This window comes from Anser anser (genome assembly GCF_964211835.1).
Source record: "Anser anser genome assembly, contig: HAP1_SCAFFOLD_531, whole genome shotgun sequence".
Classification (NCBI taxonomy): Eukaryota; Metazoa; Chordata; class Aves; order Anseriformes; family Anatidae; genus Anser; species Anser anser.
Genome location: NW_028153776.1, coordinates 1 through 25,681, shown reverse-complemented (window position 1 = coordinate 25,681; position 25,681 = coordinate 1). Strand labels below are relative to the sequence as shown.

Genomic DNA, 25,681 nt, shown 5'->3' with positions numbered 1-25,681 from the left:
CCTGCTTACGAGCTGGCTGATTTACAAGTCGCTTCTCCAAAGGGAATAGCGAAATACGGCATTTATCAAGCAGAAACATACCTTAGGAAACCATGGAGATGCGCAGGGAAATGGGGGAGCGGGGGGGGGAATTCTGCCCTGCTCCTTTAAGCGGTTACTTGCTCCTTTCCTGATTGATGCTTGTTTTAATCTATTGCCGCTCCCAAGAGAGAAAAAAAAAGAAGGGGTCTCTCTTTTGTGGGCATGGGTAATGAAGCAGAGCACTGGCCCAAAAAAAAATAAACGGGGGGGTGTTAAAAAAAAAAAACAACAAGGGGGATCCCACTTTCTTAGCTCGCTGCCTGGGCGCGCAGGTAACACCCCCGGCCCCCAGAGCTGCATGTGAAATCGCCATTTCACCCCTGCACACTCCTTAATTGTTGGAAAAATGCTTGGTGAAGTCGCTCGCCGCCAGGAGTGCCGCCCCCAGCCCTCCTGTCCCCCCCCCCCCCCAGCCCGAGAAGCAACCCCGGGGGCTGTCGCCGCGTCCCCAAAATCAACTCCGGCGGCTCCCGGGAGGGTGCGGGAGGGGAAAGCGAAGTTTGGGCCGAAACCGGCCAATCTTCACCCAATTCCCCCCCCCCCGTCGCACCCGGGAGGGGTTTGTGACCCGGGGCCGCTTCCCTTCTCTCCCCCCGGTGCCGGCAGAGCAGAAACGTTTAATTTTCAACTTTATTCCCAGGCTCTGTCCATCTAAGCAAACGAAAGGCAAATAATTGAATTACAGCTGCGCTGGAGGAATGCGGCTGAGAAGGGCTCCAAATTGGTCCCTCTCCGCCCTCTCCTTCTCGCTGCCCGTTATTTGTGTGCCTAAAACTTCGGGAATCGGCGCTTTTGGGGCAGAGGGGGGTGAAGCGTCTTTATTTTCGTTTGCCGGAGCCCCAACCTCGGGGCTGCGCCGAGATTAGGGGACTTTGGAAGGAACTTGACACCTTGGAAAGAATTTCAGCGTGGTTTTTTTTTTTTTTCTTTTCCCGAGGATTTTGGGGGACGAAGTTTAAACGTGGTGATGCGATAAAAACAAAATAAAAATTAAAAAGCGGGGGCTCTCAGCGAGGCGGGGGAGAGGAAGGGTGGGAGCACTGAAGATGCGGCCGGGCTGGGAGGGGTCTGCCCGTGCTTTAATTTCAAAGCAAACGCTGCAGAAGACGGCCCGGGAGGAAAAAAAAAGGGGGGGGGGGTAATTAGGGGTGGCGGTGTCCTCAGGGGGCAGGGGATAATTTAGGGACCACATTTTGGGTCCAGACAGGTCAGAAGCGGCGCTGGCTGGCTTTTCCCCCGCAGGATGCTTTTTTTTTTTTTTTTTTAAAGGAGGGAAAAAGAGAAGTTTCCAGCGGTTTGCACGGAAAGCCCTTTTACAGCTGCAAACAAAAGGGTTCGCGAGCCCTGGCGTCATGCCCCGCTGCGAGGAGGATTCCGGCCCCGCTCCCACTTTTTTGGGGGGAAAACATTGCCGATTTGGTCGGCCCCGGGAGCCGCCCTGGGCACCTGGAGCGAGCGGCAGAACCCGGCCCCTGCGGCTCCTCCCGAAAGGACCCGGCTAAGCAGCCCCGCTTAATTAAGGCTGTTAATGAGGGAGGCGCGCGGGGAGCTCGGGGGGGGGGGAGGGGGGCACTCCCTTTGCTCAGGGGAAGGGCAGGTGCGACCCCTCCTCAGCCCATGGGGAGTGGGAACAACGGGCACGACCCCCCCCCCCAAAGGATACGAGCCCCCTTCAAAGGGTAGGAGTCCCCCTCAAACCGGGGGTGTGAAGGCTCGGGGAGGGGGGGGGATTTTTTTGAACCTGGGGCAGGCTCGACCCCGCTGGGAACCGCAGGGATGCTCCGGCTGGTACGCGCCCAACTTTTTTTCAGGCAAAACCCCCTTTTTTCTTAAAGTTTCTCCTCCCTGCTTTCACCCCAATGTATTTAATTAAAAAAAAAAAAAAAGAAGGGGGGTGGGGGGAGAGCCCCGGCTTTCCATCAAAAGGAAGCCAAGCCTAGTAATGAATAATAATATATAAAAAAATAACCCGAGCCCGTAGATTTGCCTGCGCGCTGGGAAGCTGCTGCCTCTTATTGGTCCCTCGGCCCCGCCGCGGTACCCCCTTCCCCGGTGATGAATAAAAGAAAGGAGCTGGAGCCTATCACAGCGCTGGGGCTCGCTCTTCCTCCCCACAGACCCAAGTTGGGCTCTTTAACAACTTCCAAACCTCCCTCTGACACCCCCCCCCCCTTCTCCCCTCCGGCTCCCCCCCGCCCCCCCCCCCACGCATCCCCGGAGCGACAGGCACCAACCACCAAAAAAAAAAAAAAAGAGGGGGGGAGAAAAAAAAAAGGCAGCAACGACGAAATAAGGGGGAAAGTCGGCTCCCCCCCACCCCCCGGCCCCCCATCCCTAAGCCCAGCCCAGCACCGAGGCAACTTTGGATGTGTCTGCTTCTCCCAGCAGCCTGGGTTACATTCCTCCGGAGCGCCCGCTCAGGCCGGTCGTGACATAGCCTAAAACTTTAAGAGGAATTTCTGGTGGGTGAGCCCTCCCCAATTCCCCCCCCCCCCCCCCCTTGTTATTATCATCATCACCATCATCATCATTTCGATTCGTACCCTTTTATTTTTGGAGCAATGATTTCTCCCTTGTTTTGCAGCCGCGGGCTGGAAGAGCGGAGCCCTTCAGCCTCCCCGGAGAGGGCGCGAGAGGCGACCCCGCAGCTCCCTCCCTTCGCCCGGGGCTCGGGGGTGCCCCCGGTTCGCAGCGGAGCCCCTCCACCGCCCGGCCTGCCCCGCCATGGCAGCTCTGCCCGGGACGGTGCCGCGGATGATGCGCCCGGCTCCGGGGCAAAACTACCCCCGCACCGGCTTCCCCTTGGAAGGTAGGTCTGGGACCCCCTCCCGCCGCCGAATGCCTGTTGTTTTTTTTTTTTTCCTTTTTTTTTTTTTTTTTTTCTGGTGGATTTTCACAACGGGGGGAGCCGGGCTGGGTGGGCTCGAAGTTCAACTTAAATCGGAGGGTCCCGAGCGGAGCATCCGACTCCTCTCCGCCGTGTAGCCGCTTTCCCACGCCGTGCCCTTCCCCACGCAGCTGTAGGGCTCCATCCCTGCGCCTTTCCGAGCTTTGCGTCCCCAAACTCCCTCCCCTGCTAAAATAGCTACAGGCAGCACGCAGGTTTTGGGGAGCACGTTCCGATATTTCCTTTCGACCCCCTAAAAAAGCGCCAGCCCTAAAAAGACAGGAAAAAAAGAAGGAAAAAGGGAAAGAAAAAAAAAAAAAGAAACGACCTAAGCGATTGTTTCCAACTTTTCCCGAGGAAAACAGAGCCCAAAGCCCAGAGCATCTCTGGAGCCCGGAGCAGACACGCGGCTCCGGAGCGGAGCGGGCAGCGGTGTGGCCTTGGCCGGGGCTGGTGAGGGGAAACGTGGGGGGGGACTTGGGAGCTGTCACCTCGCGAAGTGTCATCCCCGTGTCATCCCCACCTCGCCGAGCTCCCAACTTCCCCGGTCGTCTGCTTTCCCTTTGTGTGGGCACCCGGCACCCGGGTTATTATTTCTGCTCAAGGCTGTGCGAGGGAATAAAATAAAAGAAAGCAAAATTAGAGCGGGAGCCCTTTCCCCGCATTTATTAACCGGGAGAATTTCGTACAGACCGTGATCAAGTGGCGAAACTCAAACCTGTGGAAAGCCACGCAGGCTGCAAAACATACAAGCTGGGGGGATTTGCTGAAGTGCTTTTCTGTAGCAAATGAAGTAAAACAGACGGCAAGGGAAAGGATCAAAGGATTACAACAATATTTGCACAACATGACTGGGAATAATGAAAAGAGAGAGCGGCCGGCGGTTTTAGTGCCTCTTGAATGTAAAATTGGCCACTCGAGTGTTATCTGTCGATAATGATATATCCAGGGAGTGCTGGCCAAGTGACTTTGAATTAGTGGTGCATGATTCTTGTTAAATCGCGAGGCAATTTCTGGAATCGACTTTTCTTTGTAAAGAGAAAATCACCCCTTCGCCCCCTCCAGCCTTTCTGCAAATTACGCAGCTGAGTTCTTCCTTTCTTCCCCCCCTTTTTTTTTTTTTTTTTCCTTCCCTAATTTCGAACCTGTGAAATCGTAATAATCTGCTAGATCCACCTCGGGAGATGCGGAGCACACCGGGGAGGGGAGCGCTGCTCGGGAGCGGCTCCGGCCGCGCAAGGTGCCGGGGACCCGGCGGGGGCTCCGCGCCCACCGCGGCTCCACGAACGTGCCTAAAACCGGACCCAAAGCCCGGCAAAATCCCTCCAGGGTATTTAGAGGGGTTATTTGCAAAAAGTTTGCCCGCAAACAGATATCCGCCCGCCCGTAATTTGGAGCGAGGAGCGGAGCGCGCCTTTGTGGGAAGTGGCAACTTTTTTGTTGGTTTGTTTGTTTTTAGCCTTGCGATGCAGTTTTAAAAATCTTTTCCTATTTCCACCGGCGGTCTGGTTTAAAACGTACGCGTGAAATGCCAAAAATACGTACAGACGCATAAGCACCTCGGGGAGAGCAGGGAGATGGGGGAGCGCGGCTCCGGGACTCTTCATTTTCGGCCCCTCGGTGGGAAAACTTTCCCGTTTCCCAGGGCACGGCGGCGGGGATGCGGGACAAAAGCCGAGGCCAAGGGCTAGGAGAGGTTTCTGCCCGGCTTTAGGGCTCAAAAGCCGGGGGCGCAAACTAGAGGTGCGGGGAGGGACGCGCCGCGTTTTGCCGGATTTTCCCCATTTTTAATTTTTTTTTTTTTTTTCCCCTCCCCGCTCCAGTGTCCACCCCGCTGGGCCAGGGCCGGGTGAACCAGCTCGGAGGGGTTTTCATCAACGGGCGTCCCCTGCCCAACCACATCCGCCACAAAATCGTGGAGATGGCTCACCACGGCATCCGGCCCTGCGTGATATCCCGGCAGCTGCGCGTCTCCCACGGCTGCGTCTCCAAAATCCTCTGCAGGTACCAGGAGACGGGCTCCATCCGGCCCGGGGCCATCGGGGGCAGCAAGCCCAGGGTGAGTGCAAGGTGGGGGCCGCGCTGCGACTTGGGCCGGTGCCCCCCCCCCTCCCCTCCGCCTCCCCAAACTCCCCGAGGTTAGGAAGCACCGGGGGGGGGGGGGAGTGTTCGTGGATTTTGGGACGGGGGGGCGGTAGGAGGAGGGTGGAGGGGAAGGGGCTGCGAGCAAGCTGCAGTTCGCAGGCTCGGCTGGGGACAGAGCCCGGTGCCGGGCGACGAAGAAATGAACGCGGGATTCCCCGCGCAACAAGTGGCCCGCGTTCAAGGGTTCGCTTCAGTGTGCGGGGAGGGGGTGAGCCGGTTTCCTTCAGGGAACGACAGACCGACGGCCCCCCCCTCCCCCGAAAGCATCCCTCACACCCTCTCCCTGCCTCCTTCCCCTCTTCGGGCTCACGATAAATCCATGCTTGCTGTCTCCTTGTCCCCCCGAGAGTTTAGTTTTAGGCGGGGGTGAGTGGACTCCACAGCTGTGGGACAGCAGTGCCTTCTCCCAGCTTTATTTTCCTCCCTTCCACCCCTCAAATACCTATTCTTGACCCCAAAACTAGCAGCCTGGCTTAATTTTTTCAATTAAAAGGGCTTTCTCTCTCCCCCCTTCCCTCTCTCTGCACTTGCACGCGCGGGCACACACTGGTGGCCATTGACCACAAAAGCAGGTTGCGACTCCCGACGTGGAGAAGAAAATCGAGGAGTACAAGCGGGAGAACCCCGGGATGTTCAGCTGGGAGATCCGGGACCGGCTGCTGAAGGATGGGCACTGCGACCGCAGCACCGTGCCCTCAGGTGAGAAGGCAGCCTGGCCAGCAGGGCCCCTGTGGCCAGAGAGAGTTGTTTTGGGGCACGGTTATCTCCAGCCGACACCAAATGCGTTTCCAGGGGCTGCAGGCATCCTCTCGGCCCTAACTTTGAATGGGAAGGGGGGAAATGGTTGCCCCAAGTAAACCCTGCTGCAGCAAATAAGCACAACGTGGAGGTGAGGAGCGTTTGTGCCCTGGATGCACAGAGCTACTGGGGGGAAAAAAAGAAATGCAATAAAGACAACTTCCCCAACTTATTTCAGCTCCCTGGAAAGCACCAGGAGTCCTCACCTTGGGCAGAGCATGCACGGGGCAGGCCCCAAACCAGGGGTCAAGGGGACCCTGCTGGGTCTTCGCCCCACTCGACTCGGTGGGAGCACGCGTGCAGCTGCGCTTCTCTCAGCCCGGGCTCCCCATCACCCACACGAAGCAGTGCTGTACCCCAGTCTTGGGCTGTGCCGAGGGTCTGGTCATTTTTTTTTTTTTTTTAGGTCCTGGCTCCTCTGGCTAAAAGTTTCCCTCTGCTCTGGGGAGGCTGAGCCTCCCCTTCAGGGCACAGCTCCCCCAGAGCGAGGTCCAGGGGAAGGCTGGATCCAGCTGGTGAGGCCTCACCAGGTGCCCCATAGGGTGCAAGCCAAATCCCCATCACAAAGCTGTCGGTAACCCCGGGGGGGAGCATCCTGGGGCACCCTGCGAGAAACCCCCTGGGCAGGACCAGGCCTTCTGGGTGGAGGATGAGGAGTGCATCCAACCTGGGGCATCCCTGCCAGCAGCTCATGGCATCTCAGGGGAGAAGCCAGAAGCACTGGGGCAGGTGTGGCAGAGCAGGCAGGTGCAGCACACCCCTGGCAAAGGGGGTGCAGCTGCCCTCTGGGGGGGCTCCTGCATGTCTGGGGGGCTCTGGCTTGGGTTTCCCCGCTGGCTCCCCCGTTGCATTCCCAGGCAGCTTATATTTGCCTTCTTGTCTTTGACTGTCTGAGGTTTAGTGAGTTCGATTAGCCGTGTGCTACGCATCAAATTCGGGAAGAAAGAGGAAGAGGAGGACTGCGACAAGAAGGAGGAAGATGGGGAAAAGAAGGCCAAGCACAGCATAGACGGCATCCTGGGCGACAAAGGTTAGAGGCGGCCGTGCGTGCCCTGGGCTGGGCTGGAGGGGACTGGTGGGCCAAGGGACATGTCCCTGCCCGCTCAGATCGATAACAAATAGGGGCTGGCCCCAGAGCCCTCTATTTTTGCTTTCCAGAAAGGTCTGGTGTCAGAGTCAAGGTGCAGTGCTGCCCTGGCAGGGTCCAGTGGTACCCAGCCCCTTGGGGTCCGGATGCTTTTCCCATCCCTGGGAGGAAGAGTTGTCAGTGTTTTGCTCACAGCTGCTCCAGGTCAATTATTTATAAAGGGGGAAAGAGATGGCCGGGGGAGGCATCTCTGATTCCTAAATGAATTTGTTAAACAGATTTCTCTCCTGCTCTCTAAGTGGTCCCCTGAAACTCTGGCTGACAGTTGACCGATTTGGCCAATCAATATCAATTAGGGAGCCCAGGATGCGCGCTGCTGTGGGGCTGCGGTGGGAGCCACCAGCACCGGGCAAGGGGGGGCTGCGGATGGGAGCACGCGGGGGGCTGCCCCCCTGAGTGAAATAATAAATAGGGATAATAAAGCTGGGGCTGCTGCTGAAAGGCCTGAGGCCAGTGGCGGAGCGGGGGGGGGGGGGGGGAGGAACTGGTGACACCTCCTACGGCTGGTGCTTTCCTCTCGTGGGATGAAAAATCAAACTTTTTCAAGCTCCTTGCGCCCGAGGAAATGTGGGGTTGGGGTGAGGCGCAGCTGGAGCAGGCCGTGTGGCTTATGTAGTTGTAGTTTTGGCAAGTTGGGGGGGGGGGGGGCAGGGGGAGATGGCTCTCCCCCAGCCCCCCACAAAGGGGAAAGGTGGTATTTTTAGTGGATGTGATTGAAGCTTGTCAAACGGGGGGAGTTTAAAGGAGAGGGATAGTGGTTCAGGCAGAGAATTATTCCCTCGTGCCAAAGAGGTTTTGCTATTTCTCTTGAAAATTGATGGCAAAATGGCGATGGCACAGGCCCGTCGGGGTCGCACTGGCGTTGAAGCGGTGGGAGTTTGGGGAAGCTTCGCGACACCGCCGACGGAGCGGGCGCCAGGTCCTTCCCGCGTGGAAACGCTCCCACGTCCACGCGTGGGAAGCGGGGCGATCGCTTGCGGAGTGTCTGACTGCAAGTTTTTCCCCAATTTGGGACAATGCGGGTGAGCGGGGAATATTGAAGTGCGGTGAATTTGGGGCAGAGAAAAGCTTCTCCGTGTCACCATCAAACGTTACTGGGAGTTTTAAATGAAGGTGCACAAAAGGGGGTTCTTTAAGGGTCCGATCCCTTTTTTTTTTTTTTTTTTCCAACCTTGAAGATGAACTTCACTTACAAAGACCTTTAAGTCTATTGAACCTTTATAAGCAAAAGATTCCCGGCCACAAAAGCAAACACTAGAAGAAAGAAGAAAAAAAAAAAAGAGGAAAAAAAGAAAAGGGGAAAAAAAGAAAGGGGAAAAAAGGGGGAAAAACCCTAGGCTGCCTTAAAAATGGAGTAAAGGGATGGGGGAGGGAGGGCTTGTCTATTCTCATTCAAAATTCTGCAAGGAGGAGAAAAAGTTTGGACAAAGGGCCAAGGAAGGGAAGAAAGGGAGATAAATTATTCAAAACTCCCTGCTGTTAGATAGTTTTGTAATATTATAGGACCGTCTGTTGGAAAAAGGATAGCCGTTGGACGTTGCAAAATGTTGCTTGTGATTTGGAAATAGGCGATGCTCATTTGCAAATCGGGTCCATTGTGTGTGAGGAGAGCTCCCCCGTATCACGCCGCGGTTTATTTCATTTTATTTCGGGGGAGCTTTGGGGGCTTTAAAGATTTATTTTCTTCGGGTCCCGTAGCTTCAAAAAAAAAAAAATTGGAACTGCGGGATGATTTTTTTTTTCGCTGTTCGTCCCCCCCCCGCCCCTCCCAAAATCACCACGACCCAGTAGCTGGAGGCTTTTTATTCCGTAATAATATGCAGAATTACGTGTCAACAAGCAAAACAGACCGGGCTCCATTCCTGGCCGGGTGATATCGCGGGCAAACAAAACACGAGCCCCCGGTTCCCAAACCCAGCCCGTTTGCAGCCGAGTGCTAATTTGGGCAAACTCGGGGGCGGGAGCCCGCGGAGCGCCGCGCTGCCCATCCCGAGCGAGAACCCCCGAACTGCGAGTGCTTGGCTTTCTTTATTTCGTTGATTTTTTTTTATTTATTTTTTAATTTTTTTTCCCTGCCCCGTAATGACGCCGGGACTCCGCAGGTTGGGGTAAAATCCTCCCCAAAAGCCCGGAGCCGGGGGGGAGCCGCAGCCGCCGGAGGAGCGGAGCGAGGGGGGGGCCGGGGAGCGCTGGGATCCGCCGCTGCCTCGGGACCGGGAGCGCTAAAAAAAAAAAATAATCAGAATACAGCCCAGTCCCTCCACCAGTGTGCATTTCGAAATGTTTTAATAATAGCCCCAATTAAGGTAAATGATGACCGTTCAACTTGTAAATCACTTAGAGGCGGGCACTGCGCGCTGTGTATTTTGCTTTTCTTTTTTTTTTTTTTAATCTGAAATAACAATACGCTTCGGAGATCTCTTCCCCCGCACCCGACCAATTTATTATTTTTTAAGGGGAGGGAGGGCGAGGTTTGCCACAAAACCACCAACGCGTTCTTGACACTTGTTCCCCAGCTCAGCTTTTACTGAGGGGCTCGGTGGGTTTTTGACTATTACTATTTTTTTTTTAAACACCTTTTCATTATTTTCGCGGACGGGGGCGGCACGGGAGAAGGAGAAAGAGGAGAGGGGAAACTTTGTTTTGGCCTTTTTCCTCTTGACAAACGCCTTTGCTCCATTTGCGGGTTCTCCTTGCGGGGAGCCAGGGGAAGACAGCCCTAAATGCTCTCTCTTTTTAAGTGTTAAAGAAAGCTTCCACCCTGCGCCTGTTTCTTTCTATCGTCTGCTTGGCATTTAATAATGTTAAGACTTATTAGAGCTGGTAATGAAAACTGTGGCTGTTGAATAGGGAGCTGTGTTGGAGAAGGGTGTAATAGCTCCAAGGCATGCTAAGAAATGTATTTATCCCCAATCAGTACTCACTCTCTGAGTTCCCAGCACAAACGTTAAGTTGAAGGGTTTTAAGGCAGATTAAATTGAGCCTTTATTTCTTTGCACTTTCATCTTTAAACGGCTCACTCCAGCTAGCCCTGGGCATATATTCATGAGGCTTCACTTTATTTTTTTTTTTTTTATCCTTGTTAAGACCGAGTTATTATTATTTGGTGTTGTTGTTATTTATTATGACTGTTGGGGTTTATTAGGGAGGGTCGCGCCCGGGTGATGCGCTGCTCCCCCGCACCGCGAGACGCGAGGTGGGGGGAGTTGGGGGGGGGGGGGGGGGGGAGATAATTTGGGGCAGCCCCAAATTAAAGGGGGGCCTGGGGAGGGAGCGGAGGCCCGGCTGCCCTCAGGGGAGGCTCGGGGCTGGAGCAGCAGGGGCAGGCGGGACTGACACGCGAGTTTTCATATTTTTAAAAAATATTTATTTATTTTTTATTATATATATATATATTTATGAGTGTTTATTAGTGTCCTCCTCTGCTTTATTTCTCTTGAGCTCCGCTTTAGCGCACGGGGCTTCCAGCACCGGGCTCTGCCCCAGTTTTTCCCCTTCCTGCCCCCCCCGGGTCAGCGTGGCAATGTTGCGTGGGTGCCGCGCGTGGAAGGAGGGGCTGGCGGAGGGTTTTGTTTTACCGGGGGCTGGAAATGCGAACAGGTGGGGGCGGCAGCGGGGGGGTGCTGGGGTGCACCCCCCGGTACTAACGGTGGCATTTGGTGCCCATCCCTGCCGCCGGTGCAGGGAGGGTTTTTTTTTGTTTTTAGGGGTGGGAGGGAGGTTCGGGTATGTGCACAGGTCCTGCCAAATTTAATTAGGGTCAGGGCTGTGAATGGATACGCAGCAAGAGTGCGGGGTGGGGGGGGGGGGTCGGGGGGGGCTTCCCTTGCTTTCACACCTGGGAAGTGGCTTTGTCCCCCTGAGCCGGGGGGGAGGGGTAGCCCCTTTATCAGCAAACAATCTGCATCGATTTAAAACCAACAAGCGCTTTCTCTGTAAATGTGTGTTTAGGAGGGAAATGGGGGGGAACAGACACTTCATCAAATCAAGGGATTACGAAAGGTTGGCAATCTAATCAAACAGAGACCAGGCGGGATTTGTGAGTGTTGCGAGTGGGATCAGCTCTAATAATGGGGGGCAGGAAAGAGATAGGGTAGTGTCAAGCAATTCATTGGCTTTAGGCTCAGTTATTCTGTGCATATTTCAGGGAGAGAGGAGAGGGGAGGGAAAAGGGAAAAAAAAAATACAGGGAGAGGGAGAAGGAAGGGGGGCCGTATGTGAGCACACACGGAGCTTACATGTCACAAAAAAAGCTGAGACAAATGAGGTACAACAATAAACACAGATAACAATTACAAAGGCAAACAGTGGCTTTTGGGAACAAGTAGCTGCAGAACCTGGTCTACATAAACAAAGTAGGCAAATGTTTGCAAGATAAACTCCTTCCTAAATCAAGTGTGACGGGAAGGAGAGAAGAGAGGAGGAGAGATAAGGTTGGAGAGGGGAATAAACGAGTATAATCTAATACAAGACGTTTTAAAAAACAAACTTAAGACAAGGATGCGGGGAGAGAGGTTCAATTATACAGTAGGAAGTGAAATAATATAAGGGAGACGTTTATGATCCGGGGTTTGTCTGCTCGTTTGTTTTCTGCTCCCCCCCCCCCCTTTCTTGTCGGAAGGAGAAGGGGTCGCGTTGTGGGGCTGGGGAGCGGGCGGGGGGCCGGAGCTGGGCTCGGTAATGCCGGGGGAAGGGGAAAGGGAAGGAAACACGGGGCCGAGCCGGGGCTGCCCGATTTGAAGGTGGATGGCAGGCGGCGGGAGCCACGGGGAGGGACAGAGAGCGGCTATTTCGCCGTTCGTAATCGGGTGGGGGAGATGGATGCCGCGATAGAGGAGGGGAGGAAGGAAGCTGTAAGGTATATTTCTAATCCCAGGTTTTGTTGGTAATTGGGGTAGAAGAGAGGAGGCACAGATTGAATTAAGCGGCAGGAAGACTGCGAGGCAAATGTGGGATCCAGGTGGGCGCGGGGATTGTTCGGAAACAAACGGTCCCCCCCCGCCCCCCCCCCAAAAAAAACCGCTCTTAATGCCCGAATAATTTTAAGAAGTAGTTTAAGGCTGTTTTGGGGTTTATTCTCTGTTTTATATATATATATATGGATCTCTCCAAATGAGAATAGTATATAAGAGGGGAGAGACGTGTCTGCAGTATGGTTAAAGGAATTAGATATTTACCAGTTTGAAATAAGCCTGGTTATAAAAAAGCGAGAGAGAGAGACACTGAAAAGATGAGACGGGAGAACACTTCAAACGAATTCATCATCTGGAGTGGTGAAGAGGAGATTTAGAGACAGTATTGGGAAGTTATTTAGATATTAATAACATATTTTCCTGAGGCGTCAGGAGTGCCTCCATACGCACTTTTTTCTCGCAGCTATTTGGCTGGGTGAAATATGGGAGACCCAAATGTTGGGAAGAGATAACACAATCAGCCTAGCCCTGGTCCTGTGACTGCATCATAGCATTAAACCCGGATTAACCTCCCCTTTCTCCCCTCCCCCCCCCCCCCCCCCCCCCCCGAGAAGCTTTCCAAATTTTTCAGGGGAATTTACATGGCAGGATTTTAAAGCATATATAACACTAGCCTTAAAGCTGTAAGGTACTTACTCGAGCATTAGGGTAAGGCGAGGGGGAAGCATCTTTCTGAAAATTACGTCTGCTACAAAAGAAATAAGCAAATAAGGGACCCTCTTAAGACCTGAGCTTTGGAGATATTATATTTATAGAGCCTATTCTCAAAAAAAAAAAAAAAGCCCATTTCAATCAGCTGCCACATAACTCCTCTCTACCAACGGCTTTTTTTTTTTCTTTTCCCTTTTTGTTAATCTGAACTTCACTTTGGTTTGGACTCTTTTTTTTTTTTGGGGGGGGGGGGGGGAAGGTGAGAAGATGCTGGGGGCTGCCGGGCCGGGCAGCAGCGGGGACTGCGAGCCGGATGGGGACAGGGACAGGGAATGGGTTTGGGAACGGAGATGGGGATGGGGACACCGCTGCCCCCGGCTGCGAGCTGCGGCCGGACTCTGGTGGCACCGTTTCCCCCTCGAGGGGGTGTTGAAGATGCAGGTGGAGCAAGCAGCCGGCCGGGTAGGGGGGTGGGGGGGGGCTGCGTATGGGGAGGGGCGGGTCCCTTGTCCTTTCTATCCCGAACAAGCCCAGAAAAAGAAATGAAGGAATAAATGGGCGCAGGTGCGGGTGGGCAGCTGACAGCGGGACGGGGATGCGGCGGGGCCGGGGGCAGCCGGTCTGCTGCACCCCCCCCCTTCCAAAAAAAAAAAAAAATCTCATCTTCATCCTCCTCCCCGGGGACGGAGCTCGTCGCGCACCGCATTTCGCGTGAACTGGCCCCAAAAGCGATGAGATGCCAGACGAAGCCCGGTTGGGGCGGGGGGGGGTTGAGGACTGGCAGCGGGGGCTTTTCGGACGGGTTCGGGCAGAGGGCTGCGGGGGGGAACGGCAGGGACAGCGGCAGGGAGAGAGAAGAAGTAGGTGAGGAAAAGTAGAGGCAGCTTGAGGAAATTGAGAAGCTTATAGTCTTTGATCCTTGGATGCTTTTCGTTATCAGAAACATTTGTGGTGACACCGGTACAAAGGAAGTTCATCATATTACAGACTGCTCGGGCCGCTTGCAGGAATCGCTGTCTATTAATTAGCAGGCGCTCTGTCTTGTGGGACACGGGAGATCTGAGGCTGCACATTACGTGCTTGGATGGCTCCGGGGCCGGCGCTGAACTGCTGCTGCAAAGGGCCCTTCCTGCGCCCAGGTCCTGCGGGGGCAGCGGCGGGGGGGGACACCCTGCTCCTGCCCTGTGCCTGCAGCTACACCCGTGCCAGGGCTGTGTATGTGCCTGCAGCTATACCCGTGCCAGGGCTGTGTATGTGCCTGCAGCTATACCCGTGCCAGGGCTGTGTATGTGCCTGCAGCTATACCCGTGCTAGGGCTGTGTATGTGCCTGCAGCTACACCCGTGCCAGGGCTGTGTATGTGCCTGCAGCTACACCCGTGCCAGGGCTGTGTATGTGCCTGCAGCTACCGGGCGACATATGGCCCGGGGCTGGGGGGGTGGCAGGGCTGCGCTATCCGTGCTGTGGGGCCGGGGAAGGGGCGCAGCGCTCGTTTCGGGGGGATCCCCGCCGCTAACAGCGACCCGAAAAACCGCTCCGCACCCCGTCGGGTCTTCCCGGAGAGAAGGGAGCTGGAAATGGGGGGGGGGGGGTGTCCCTCCTTTCAAGCCGCAACCCAAGGGATGTTCCCAACCCGAGGGATGTTCCAGCCCTGCCCGCGCTCCCCTTGCACCTCCAGCTGTCCGGGAAGCGCTGGCAAGGGGTGAAAAAACTTTTTTTTATTCTTTTTTTTTTGGGGGGGGGGAATAAAATGGCATTCGAGGTCGCGCTTCTTACGGCGCTGGGGACACGGGAGGGCACTCAGGGATGCTCGGCAGTGTGCGCGTGGGGGGGGGGGAGCCGCCTCCATTTACACCCGCTGCCCCCCCCCCCCCCAGAGCCGGCCGCCCCCTGCCCCCGGGCTCCCTCTGGAAGGCAGAGGAAGCCCTTCTTGGTTTTCACTCTTCTCTGTTTTTTTGTTGCTGTTGCTAAAATTGGAAGGAAGCACTTTGCCTGACCCTGGAGAGAGTGGGGCTGGGGGCACGGCGGCTTGCGAGGCTCCCGCTCGGGGTAGGTGCGGCAGCCGTGGGGAGAACGGGGGGGGCGGGGGGGGAGACACCCGGCAGCCTTCAGCCTTCAGTGGCTTCTTTGTCCGGAGCCCCTAAAGAGCGCGGATCAAAGTGACCTGGTGGCTTCTTGAAAGGAGGGAGAGGGGAGGGGGAAACTGCGGGCTCCGAGCCGCGCGGCTGCGTCCCCGCCGAGAGGTGGCTGTCCCCAAAGCGGGGGCGGGGGGGGGAGGAGAGGGGGTCCCCACCGGCCTGCCCAGCCCCCTGGGGGGGGAGTCCAGGGGGCTGCCCCCTCCCCGCTCCGCCGCCTGGGTCGGGATGGGGACGAGGATGGAGACGCAGCCGCCACGGGCGGGGACGCAGCATCGCCGTGTCCCCGGCCCCCGGGGGCCGTCCCCAACCCTTGCTGGTGGGGAGGGGGGTGAAAAATTTAATTTTCCTCTTTTCGTGGGGAGCGGGGGCACGGGGACACCTGCCTCTGACCCACTGCCATCGCCATTTGCGCCCGCATCTTGAGCGGAGGGAAAAGTCCGAAGCGACGGCAATTCTGTAATTTATTTATTTTCCGTTCGCATTATGGGGACGAATTGATTTGCATATTTATTGGGAATTAAAGGAGAGGGAGGAAAGTTGACTCGACAGGATTTCTCAACGAGAAGCTGGTTTCGAGCAACTTCAAGTGGAGTTCAAAACGCTCGGGTGATTTTTCGCCTCTCCCGAAGTTAGCACAAACGTCCCCAAACCCCCCGCGAAACTTCCCACGGGCAAAGAGCTCAAAAAAAAATCGGGGTTCGAGCTTCACCGATCCGAGCAGAGCCCAGGCTTGCGCTTTAATAAAGATCCCCCGGTTGCATTATTTTGCATTTTTAAATGTATAAGCGTCCTTGAAAAGAGAGGGTGAGCGTACAAAGGACACTTCGATGTCGAGGGATATTCAGGGGACAGTCATGTTTAAATTCGCTACAATTGTCCCCAGCACATTTGATTGCTGGAAAAAAGAAAGAAACACTGACATGAATAGGAATGGGGGGGTTGGGGGGAGGACGACACGGCATTAATAGCCCCCAACCTTTGTATAGTATAAATTATCCAAGAGAGGGCAGATAGCCGGAGCTGCTGGTGATTTTAGAGGGCTATATCTATATCCACGTAGTTACGCGCGGATTTGGTGAAAAGCTGGCATTTTCTGGAGGGATTCGTTATTTATGTGCAGGAACTCAGTTCTTGCAAATTCTTTCCCCACTTCTGGAGGAGATGACTGTTTGATGCTAAATAGCAGCAAATTGAGCTATTTGATGCTGCTTTTTTTTTTTTTTTTTTGAATGTGAAAATGGGAATATTTGGTTTGTACCTTGTTGCTCTGTTTCTTTTTCCTGGACTTTTCTCCTTAATCTCCTTCCAGCCACAAACCCTCCCTTGTGCGTGCGGCTGAATGTGCTCGCAGCGGGTAAGCTGCAATTTCCATTCCTGAAACTCCAGCAAAAGGAGGAGAAGAGTTTGCGGTTTTAACAAATGTGGGTTTTTTTCTTTAAAAACAAACAAACAAAATAACCCCGTTCTCGCTGCCTTCAGTTCACCGGAGGGGGGATGTGTGAAGAGGGAGAGGCGGCACAGCCCCAGATTAGGGCGCATGTAGAGGATGGGGGGATCCAAGCTGTTGAAATCTAAGCGATGTTTTGGGGGAAATTATATATAAACATAGACACTGTCAAAACCACCGTGCTTCTCAGGGGAAAATGCGCGCAGGTGAACGGTGCAGAGGTAGGCAACCCTCTGTCAAGGGGAAAGCTCGTTGGGACCAACTGCTGAAGAACGAAATAACTTCAGGGCGGAACAGAGGTCTGCGTGGGGTTCGGTTGCCAAGGGTCCCCCGGGGAGGAAAAACTCATCGCAGACCCCCCCCCCCCCCCGCACACAGTCGCATATCGCGACCGGTTCCTCCCTGCGAGGCAGCCGGGGCAGGGCAGAAGCGAAGCCGAGCCCCCGCGCATCGCCGCATCCCGGCCGCTGGGGCTTCGTGACTTTTCTCGCCGGTTCTCAACTTTACCCCGGCTGAATTTGATCTTTTTCACTCCTTTTTTGCCTCCCTCCCTCCCCCCCCCCCCCCTCGCCTTTTATGACGGTATTTTTTCTCACTCTGTTTTCTCCCCTTAACCTCCTCTTTTTGTTGTCCGCCTTTCATTTGAAGCGAGGCTTTACAGCTTGCTACACTTTCTAAGTGCATCAATAGCCACTTTAGAAATACAAACAACTTTTAAAGATAAAATAACCAAACCAGAATGGGACTTTCAATGGGGGAATAGTTGTTGTCCTTTACCATGGAGTGTGCAGCCGCCTCTGCCTAATCCAGCTTTCATTTTCACCGACAAATGCCAAGAATCTATATCTGTCTCCCAACCCCTCGGGAGCTTGATTACACGACAAAAGGCTGCCATTATCCGCGGGAGAAAACAGGGAGGGGACACGGGGGCTCGGGCCTCTGAGGATGAGGGCATCTCCAAACTATTGACTTAGTGGATGAAGTCAAGAGCAAACACGCTGAGATCTAAAGGGGGGAAGACGCTTGAGGAGGGGGGGGGGGGGGCGGGTGGTCAGAGAAGGAGCGGAGGAAAAGTGGCAGCAGAAAGCCCTTGGGAAGGGGAGAGCCTGGGGGGGGTGGGATGGGGGAAATCAGCCCGCCGGTGGAAGGGCTTCTCCCCCCCTCCAGAGCGCCCACCCGCCCTCCGACCCCCTGTTATCCCCCCCCCACCCGCACATGCCCTCGTTTCCCGGCGACTTTCCTCCCGCCGAGCTCGGGTCTTCAGCCCCCGGGGAACTTGGGGGGGTCTCTCCCCCAAGAAGGAAAAAGAAGGAAAAGATGGGGGACAGCCCAAGCTCGGCGGCGCGGCGGCCGAACCCCGCTTTCCCCCCTAAACCGGGAACGAACTGGGTCAAGGTCGAGCTCCGGGAGCTGGGAGGGGGCACGGAAATGGGAAAGGGCCGGAACCCACCCGTGGAGCCCTCGCGGGTCCGGCGGGGAGGAGCGGACACCCCACGTCGGCTCTTTTCAGGTTTAAGTCGCCGCGTTTGCATGACTGCCTCATCAGCCACCGCTGTGCGGGGATTTGCGGGCCACGCTCATCCCGGCCCGTCGCGGACAAAAGTTATTTCAGCCCTATCTGTAATTTATCTGGGTCACCCAGGGAGAAATCCTCCGGGCACGGGGAGTCCTACGAGCAGCACCAAAGGAGTCCCACAGCCCTTAATTATTCTTTAATCAACCTAACGCTGTGGTCCCTTTAAAGAGCTTCCTTTGGTGCAAGCGCTGCATTTAAGCATCTGCTTCCCGGCCGAGTTTGGGGAGCCAAAAACCTACACCAGTTTAAGAGATTTAAAGGTGTGAACGCGTGCTTCGGGCTGGGCCCCGCGAGCGTCCCTTTTTCCGTAATCCCAGAAGTGTTAAACAAAGGAAGGGGGTGGCGGTGATAACCCGGAGGATCCGATTTAAACTACAAAAGCACACAGGGAGCCTAAATTCATCTTTTAGGCGAGTTTATCCCCCCCGGATGGAGAGCAGGCTGTTTGCAGCGGGGGCAGCGTGCGGATGCTCGCAGGGAGCAAGCCGAGCATCTCGGCTCCGGGGCCAGCTGGGCTTCTTCCTCACAATACAACCCAGTCGCGTCTGCTCGCAGCGGTACTCTGGCCGGGGCTACATGGGACCCTAGGGTCCCTCGCTGAGTTTTCTCTCTGGGGAAGCTGCACGGGATCCCCCGGCTTTGCAGTCCTGTGGACAGTTCAGTGTCTGGCAGGGAAAGAGCAGCTGCTGTGAGAGGGAGAATAAGTATCGGAAGAAAGAAAAATCCTCGTAATCTTGGGACGTTAATAATCTACGCTGCCCTGAATCCCAAAAGGCAGCGGGACCGTCTCTCTGATTTATTTTTATGCTAGCCTAGTTTGCATCCCAAAGAAGTAAACTGCTATTTTTAACCACTGGTTTAAAGCTTAATTAAAAGCCCCTAAACTGATTGTTTTGAAAATTGATTTAGAGGAATTGCCCCAGGGCTGAGACGCTATCTAAGCCAAGTTGCAGTCCCAGAGCTCTCAGTGGTGTCTGAATCGTTAACCCCGAAGAGCCGGGAGTCGCGGGGATGGATGACACATGGGCTGGCCGGGCTCCTCACGCCCCCTGGAAAGAAAGGTCCTTTGTTAGCCCCGGCTACTGGCTTGCTCGGGTGGATCTCCGCCGGTTTCCTGGCGTTGCGAGCTTTAATTGAATTAAGAGAAGCTCTGCGATGCTGGTGACACCGGGACGGGAGAGCTCTGCCTTTCATCTGCGGCTCGGCGGCTGAGCCCCGGCGGTGGAGGGCGGCAGGAGCGCGCCGGGGGGCGAAGAGGGGGTTCGGGCACCCCCCCCCAGGGTGGCTCTGCTGCCAGGGCTGGGTGCCCGGAGCCCTCCCTCCGCCCGCTGCCCCCCCGGGGGGGGGAGGCTTTACCTGCTACCAGCGGGTGAGGTGGAAGCTGGCTTGAAGGCTTTGTGGCTGGGGAAGGGAAGTGGCGCTTCAGACCCGTAATTAGATGTAAACAAGAATAGAGACGGGGCTCCGTGGTCAGACAACTTGATTGTGAAGGGATTAACACCTAAGTAAACCAATAAAGGCTCCGCGGGGACGGCGAGAGGGCTGCGGGCCAGGCAAGCCCGGCGGGGCGTATGGGGGCACCCCCTCCCACCCCACCCCACCCGGGAACGGCGCTTTCGTCCCCGCCGAGGCACGCGTGGGGCCCCCCCGAGCCCCAGCGGCTTCAGGAGCCCGTGTTGGAAGGCTCTGAGCAAAGGTTTGGGCCGGTTTTGCTGTTAGTGCTCCCTGGGAAGCGCCCTTCGCGATGCCTCAAGGCCGCTCTCCTCTCGTCGCCCGGCGCCCATCGCCCCTAATTAACGGGGGAATAAATGAAGGGGAAGGCCCCCCCCCCCCCCCGCGCGGGACAGACCCGCTCCCCCCTGTCCTCACGTAGCCAGGGCGATCTCCTTTGCCCGGAAGGTTTCCCGAGCCCCTCTGGTCACTCTGTCCCTTTTTGGGGATGTCTGAACGGGAAACTTTCCGAGCCGTCTCGAGCAGAACGCTCCCGGGCGTAGCTCGCCAGGTTCGCCTCCAGCTGGGCTTTTGTGCTGGTTTCTTTTCCTCCCAGTTCGCCCTCGGCCGGTATTTTCCCCTCCCTTCCTGCTCCGGCCAGGCTCGTGGTAGATGAAGGAGTTTAACCTCCGGGAAATGGGGGCTGCCCCGAGCGGTGCGGTACCTGGCAGCCTGTTTCCCCGGGCTGTCTGCCGGAGCGGTTTGGGGCTTGAGAGAGGTACCTGCAAGGCTCAGAGTCAAACTGGGCTCGGTAAATTTGATGGGTTTTGTTTTCCTCCGTCGCCTCGGCCTCCAGTGGTCTCTTTGCTCCGCTGGCAGGGCTAATATCGGAGCGCTCTAGGGTGTGGGTATTTCTTCCTCCTGATTGCAAATAACCGAAAGATTAGCACCAGCAGCTGTTTGGAATTGGAACAATGGAGAGACCTAGGAAGTGGAGAAATTGAAAAAGGAGAACCCCCCTCCTAATCACCCAGCTCAAAGTTCACGAAGTCAGCCTGCATGACTTAACGTGACCTCCACCTCGGCTTCACGGGGCTGTTTACTTATATGAAGGGTTGAGGGGGGAGAGGCAGAACGGGGGTGGGAAGGAAAATAGCGGGGCGTTTAATGCAATTTCCAACAGAAACAGGCGGCCCCGTTTGGCCTCTCAGCAGCCTGTAGCCCCTTGCCCCGTGGGGTGGGTTTAGGGGCGAGCAGCTCCTCGCCGCGACCCCCGCCCCCCAGAGGGCTCGTGGTCGGAGAGAGGTGGATGTGGAGGGGTCCGCTCTGTGCCCAGGAACCGACAGCTCCGGGCCGGGGGGGTGGGATGCTGTGGGGCCGGGGGGGGGACGGCTGTGGGGCAGGGGTTTTGGGGGCTCTGCCGGCCATGCGCTGGCTGATGGAGTGTGAGAGCGGCTGAGCTGTCAAGCGGGGTTTGAATGGGATCTCCTAATGGATTTGACTCGGAAATCTCGACTTGACCAGTTTTTTCCTCTTTAAAACAAACTCATTAAACTTGTCAACACTCATTAGGGCCTTAAAACGCTGAACTGGAGTCACCGGGGAGAGCGGTTGGTGGGGGGCTGCCCGGGGAAGGAGGTGGGGAGGGGGCAGCCGAGCATCGCCTCCACGCCGGGCTGCGGGGCCGGGGCTTTGCGGGGCGGGAGAAGGGGAAAACAACCCCCTGCCAGGCAAAGAAAGGCGTTAACAGAGAAATCAAGGGAGGAGAGAGGGAGCCGCCACGGGGAGGGGGGCGGACTTTGGGCCGCTGCTTGGAAATGGGGGCATCTCCGCATCCCCTCTCTCCCCCCCCGCCCCGCTCCGGGCTGGGCTGCAAAGGGGGCGCGGGGAAGGGGAGGGCACCGAGGACCGGGGCGGGCGGCTCGGTCTGCTCCAAAACAATCCCCATTCGATGTGATTTGGGTGATATATCTCTATATCTGCCCGGCTGGGATTTCTGCAATTGCCGGAGGAAGGTGGAGTGAGGAGGAATTCGGGGGGAGGAGGTTAGAGCCAGCTTTCAGCCCTAAATCCTCTGGAAATCAGCCCGGTCTCCGAAATTCCTCCCCAATCCCCCTACCCAAAATATTTTGAGAGCTTTAAAATCAGTCGGAGATCGTCTTAATTCTGTCGGCAGGACGAAAATCGCTTTCGGGGTGTGTGCGCGCAATTAAACGTTGCGCATTTCTCCGTCTCTTTTGAATAGCGGTTTTGTTTGGGGTTCATTCAGATTTTTTTTTAAAGGGTTTGTTCTGATGCTTTTCAAGCCTCGGTTCCCCTTTAAGGGGGAAAAAAAACACCCCCACCCCTATTAAAAAAAAAAAAAAAAACCTTCGAGACCTTCTGTTATTCCCCTCTCTGAGAATGAGAACATCAGCTATTCAAGCGTATTGATGAACTCCCCCAAAAAGTTTATTAAGAGAAGCGAAAACAAAAGGACTAAAGGCCGCAGGCAACTGGACAGACAGTTTATAAACTAAGGTCCCATTGTCCCCCCGAGGCAGATGCATGAATACCTCTGAATGGGTCCCTTTGGAGTGACAAGATCAAGCCAGACAACAGCATGTTAAAAGGAAGGAGCGCTGTTTCTCTTTCTCTAGTCGAAAGATCTGCTCCCCCTACTCCTCCTGCATTAATGTACATCTGCAGGGGGAGGAATAAATAGCTCCTTAGGATCTGCGCCGCTCGGGGTTTTTATTCTTCCACCCCCAGCACCGGCTCTTTGCACCATATGCTCCAGATCAGCCTCCTTTCTCCGCAGCCTCCAGCCAGGCAGTCGCCTAAAACGATCGCCATCAATCGCAAACTTTCTGCTCTCTTTTTTTCCCCCCCTCCATTGCTTTCCCCCCGCCGCTGTTAAAATCGCGATTTACGGCCTGCTTGCCTAGGAGATCCCCTGTGGTCAATTAGGTTTGCACAGAGCAATTTAACTAATAGGCTTTGATGGATTTATTTTATTTTATTTTTTAATTTTTTTTACCCTGGGAGATCGGCCCTACGCTGTCAGGTCGTGGTGGTGGTGAGGAACACCCCAAGCATCCTGTGGAGAGGGGCAGGGGATGGCAAACCTGTAAGAGTCCTGAAACCAATGCCTAAACCAGCACGCAATAAGAACTAATTCATTAAAAGAAGCCCTGAAATTAATGCCAAATCTTCTGCGGGCTCTGCTGCTGGCATGGGTCACCTCACTCTCACTAGCTGCTCCGGCCTCCGCTTTGCGGGTGGCAGGGATGGGGGTGAGCAGCATTTGGGTACGTTTGGGTACATTTGGGTAATACCCAGCACCTTTGGTTTCTCCTTAAAATTGCAGCGAGCTCTACGGGGGCCCAGTCCCAGGGGATATCAATGTCCATTTCCAGTCGATGGTATTTTAACTTTATGATATTGGGGCATTTCATTGCCTGGATGGTGGAAAAATAAGGAAAGAGCAAGTTTCCCATCACTTTGCCTGTCAGAACAACTTCTAGAGGCACAGACCGCAGCCCATAGCCCAGGTAGGGTGTAAACCTGAACGTGGAGATGTTTGCAGCCCCCCAAAATGCCTCAGTGTGGGGGTTTGCAGGTCCCCTCTGTCCCCATTGTCACACCAAGGTGATCTCCCTGCTCCGGAAAGCTGTCAGTGAGCCCTCCAGGTGGGAGCACCTCAGCCCTGCTGCCACATTGGCTGCGAGGGTTTTCGGGGCTGACAGCTCATGGGTTGGATTGACCCAGTGCGTCTCTGGTCACCACGGGGCCATATGCCTCTTTGCACGCTCCTAACGAGAGGCAGCTTTGAGTGCTAGGTTGGGAGGTCAAGCGACAATAATAATAATAAAATTACCCCCCTTCCCCAGCCTCACCTTCCCCTCTGCAGCGGAAGAGTTGCTATTTCATGGCTGGCTAAAGCCAAACTTCCCTCAAGGGGGTTATGCGACTTATGACCCTGCTAACCCGTACTTAGTGCTTTCCAAAGGACGCCTGCTCCTAGAGAGGTGACCTGAATGCAGACTGAGCCACAAGGGCAAAACCAATCTATTGACAAAAACCTAAAGCAGCAACAGGAGAAGAAACACTGAACAAAAGTAATAATAATAATAATAATAATAATAAAGGCAAAAGTGTTTCCCTGTTAGGGAAATACCTGCTCAATCAGCTAGGGCAATAGTTCCCAAGGAGCTGCAGGAACCGCTGTGCAGCTCTGGTGACAGCCCTGCCGTGCCCAAATCTACGCATGTGCCTAGTCCCAGCTCCTGCTTGTAGGCTCTGACTTCGGGGAAGCGTGACAATTTGGTCCCAGGCTAGAATTAACTGGGCCTCTGACCCTTCGAGCGAATGCATCCACATTTGATTTTACTCACATGAGTAATCCCTTTGCCCTCAGTGGACCTACTGATGGGCACAGGTGTGCGTAGGACGGGCGATATGTTGCTGCCCCTTAAATGCAGGAATATTTTTCGTGTTTCCTTTTGGGGTTTCCATAAGGCACCTTTGCCTGAACGCATCACAAATGGGATGGTGGAGAGAAAAAAAAAGCAACAGATGAGGACCTGACGTGATGAAAGACCAGCAGATTTTGTGTCATTCCCATCCCCACGGTGGCTCCCTGAGGCATTTCAAAGGAAAAAAGAAATAGGAAAACACAAACATAATCAAACCAAGGAGCCAGTTAACCAGGCCAATACCCGGAATCCCAAAGTCCCATTTAGCTGCTCGCAGGATTATCACTTGTTGCCGATTCAAAACCAGCAGGTGTTGTCAGCTATTTATGATCACTGTTATTTATACAGTGCCACTGGTGTGCCTGGCGCTCGGCAGACACATACAGATGAGAGCCAACCTCTCCCCTGAGAAGATACCAAACTAAATTAGACTTAACACAGAGGCAGACGTTAATACACAGCATATGGGGATGAGGGGAAAAGAGAGGTTCAAATCCACAAAGATCGTGCAATCTCCAGGCTTTAAATCCTGCACCCGTCAGCTTGTTAGTTCCCGTTTTATGTAAAAAGCCAAGAAATATATCCACTTTTACGTGTAGGGAGCCTGTGGCACAAGGGTAGGGAGCGAGGCCCAGTGTCGCACTTTGCTTTGCAGACCGATGGACGGATATTGTTTGCCTTAGGTGATGGAGTGACATTTGCAGCCGTCGCATTTTGCGGCGTGTGGATGCACAGTGAGAGGTGGCTTGCAGCGCGGGAAGGAGCCGGGGGAAAAGTGAAGTGAAGATGCTTGCTCAGGTTCACACAGCACATCAGCAGCAAAGCCAGGACTGGAGCCACATGTGAAAATTAGTAAGCAGAGCCCCATCCACAGCCTTTTCCTTCAAAACCTTGCGGTTTTAGGCAGGAAAATTCCCATGGTATCTGCAGGAGTTTTACCAAAAGATTGAATAGGGACCTGGAGATTTGGCTTTCTCTTTTTTTTTTTTCCTTTTTTTATTTTTTATTTTTCTTTAGAGGCAAATCAGCTCACAGAGCAAGCAACTAGATGTTACTTGGAAATAAAACACATTTCCAGCTTAGGATGCAAAGGCTTACGTTTGTGGGCGACTTTATCCAAATGAGTCATCCCATCCCATGTCTGTGAGAGGATTCCCCATGTAAGCAAAATTGACCAATACGACATTTATAGGGATTGGGCCAGGCACCGGTAAGAAGCATTCCCCAGCCAACGGAGGCTGCAAGGGGAAGGAAATCAGCTCTGCAACTAAGGCAGCCTCCTCCTGTCTTGGTCTTAAAAAAACAAAAGTCATGAACCCAGTAACTGGTCGCCACTTAGCTGGCAGGGGTGTAAAATGCAAAGCAACCCCCTGTAGTTATTTGAAGAAGGCTCAGCCCTGCTGTAAAGCTCTATAAACTGGGCTTCTTCCCCCATTCCCTCCTCCCCGGCATGTTTTAAATGATTTTGGATTTTAATGCAGGGCCCGGAGCTCATTCCATCGTATTCATGGCATCAAACAAGAGGCTGCTGCCCCCAGCTGGGTTCCTTGAACTTAGAAGCAAAGCTCTACCCAATATTACCTTAATTAATTAACTAAAGAGACAATGGCTTTTGAGGTCTCACCTCTGTTTCCAGGGAGGGGGGTCTTTTGACAGAGCCCTGCCATAAACTAATTCAGAGTTCCAGCAAGGAGTCATAGGGGGAAGAGTTAAATGACACTATTTACTTGTTTACCAAGACAATTTATGTCATATTTGTTTTTCCCCACCTTCTGTCTGCAGCACTGAAAACTCTGTTGGGGGTGCAGGGGGAAGGAGGAGGAGAGGGTATTATTTGCATTAGCCACTGAAATCAAAGCATATTCCCATCTGAAAAATACCACTTCATAGCTGTTGGTATCTTCTTCTTTTTTTTTTTTTTAATTTTAATTTACAAAAAGTTTTTGAAGCT

At 54.5% G+C, this 25,681-nt stretch overlaps 1 protein-coding gene across 5 annotated transcripts; it reads left to right on the top strand.

The window, feature by feature from the left end:
* The first annotated feature begins 557 nt into the window (after window positions 1-557).
* Window positions 558-16,280, top strand: LOC310891489 (paired box protein Pax-7-like). Of its 5 annotated transcripts, none has more exons than XM_083853765.1 (6): window positions 558-1,760; window positions 2,666-2,890; window positions 4,792-5,027; window positions 5,683-5,812; window positions 6,807-6,941; window positions 16,129-16,280. In XM_083853765.1, the coding sequence occupies exons 1-6, from the start codon at window positions 1,610-1,612 to the stop codon at window positions 16,233-16,235; spliced, it is 984 nt and encodes a 327-aa protein (XP_083709891.1). In that variant the 5' UTR covers window positions 558-1,609; the 3' UTR covers window positions 16,236-16,280. The 5 variants fall into 5 exon arrangements, with proteins under 5 accessions (XP_083709891.1, XP_083709892.1, XP_083709890.1 ...); XM_083853766.1 differs by having other exon boundaries at window positions 6,813-6,941; window positions 16,129-16,277; XM_083853764.1 differs by lacking the exon at window positions 16,129-16,280 and adding an exon at window positions 7,070-7,363 and having other exon boundaries at window positions 6,813-6,941.
* Window positions 16,281-25,681: the final 9,401 nt, after the last annotated feature.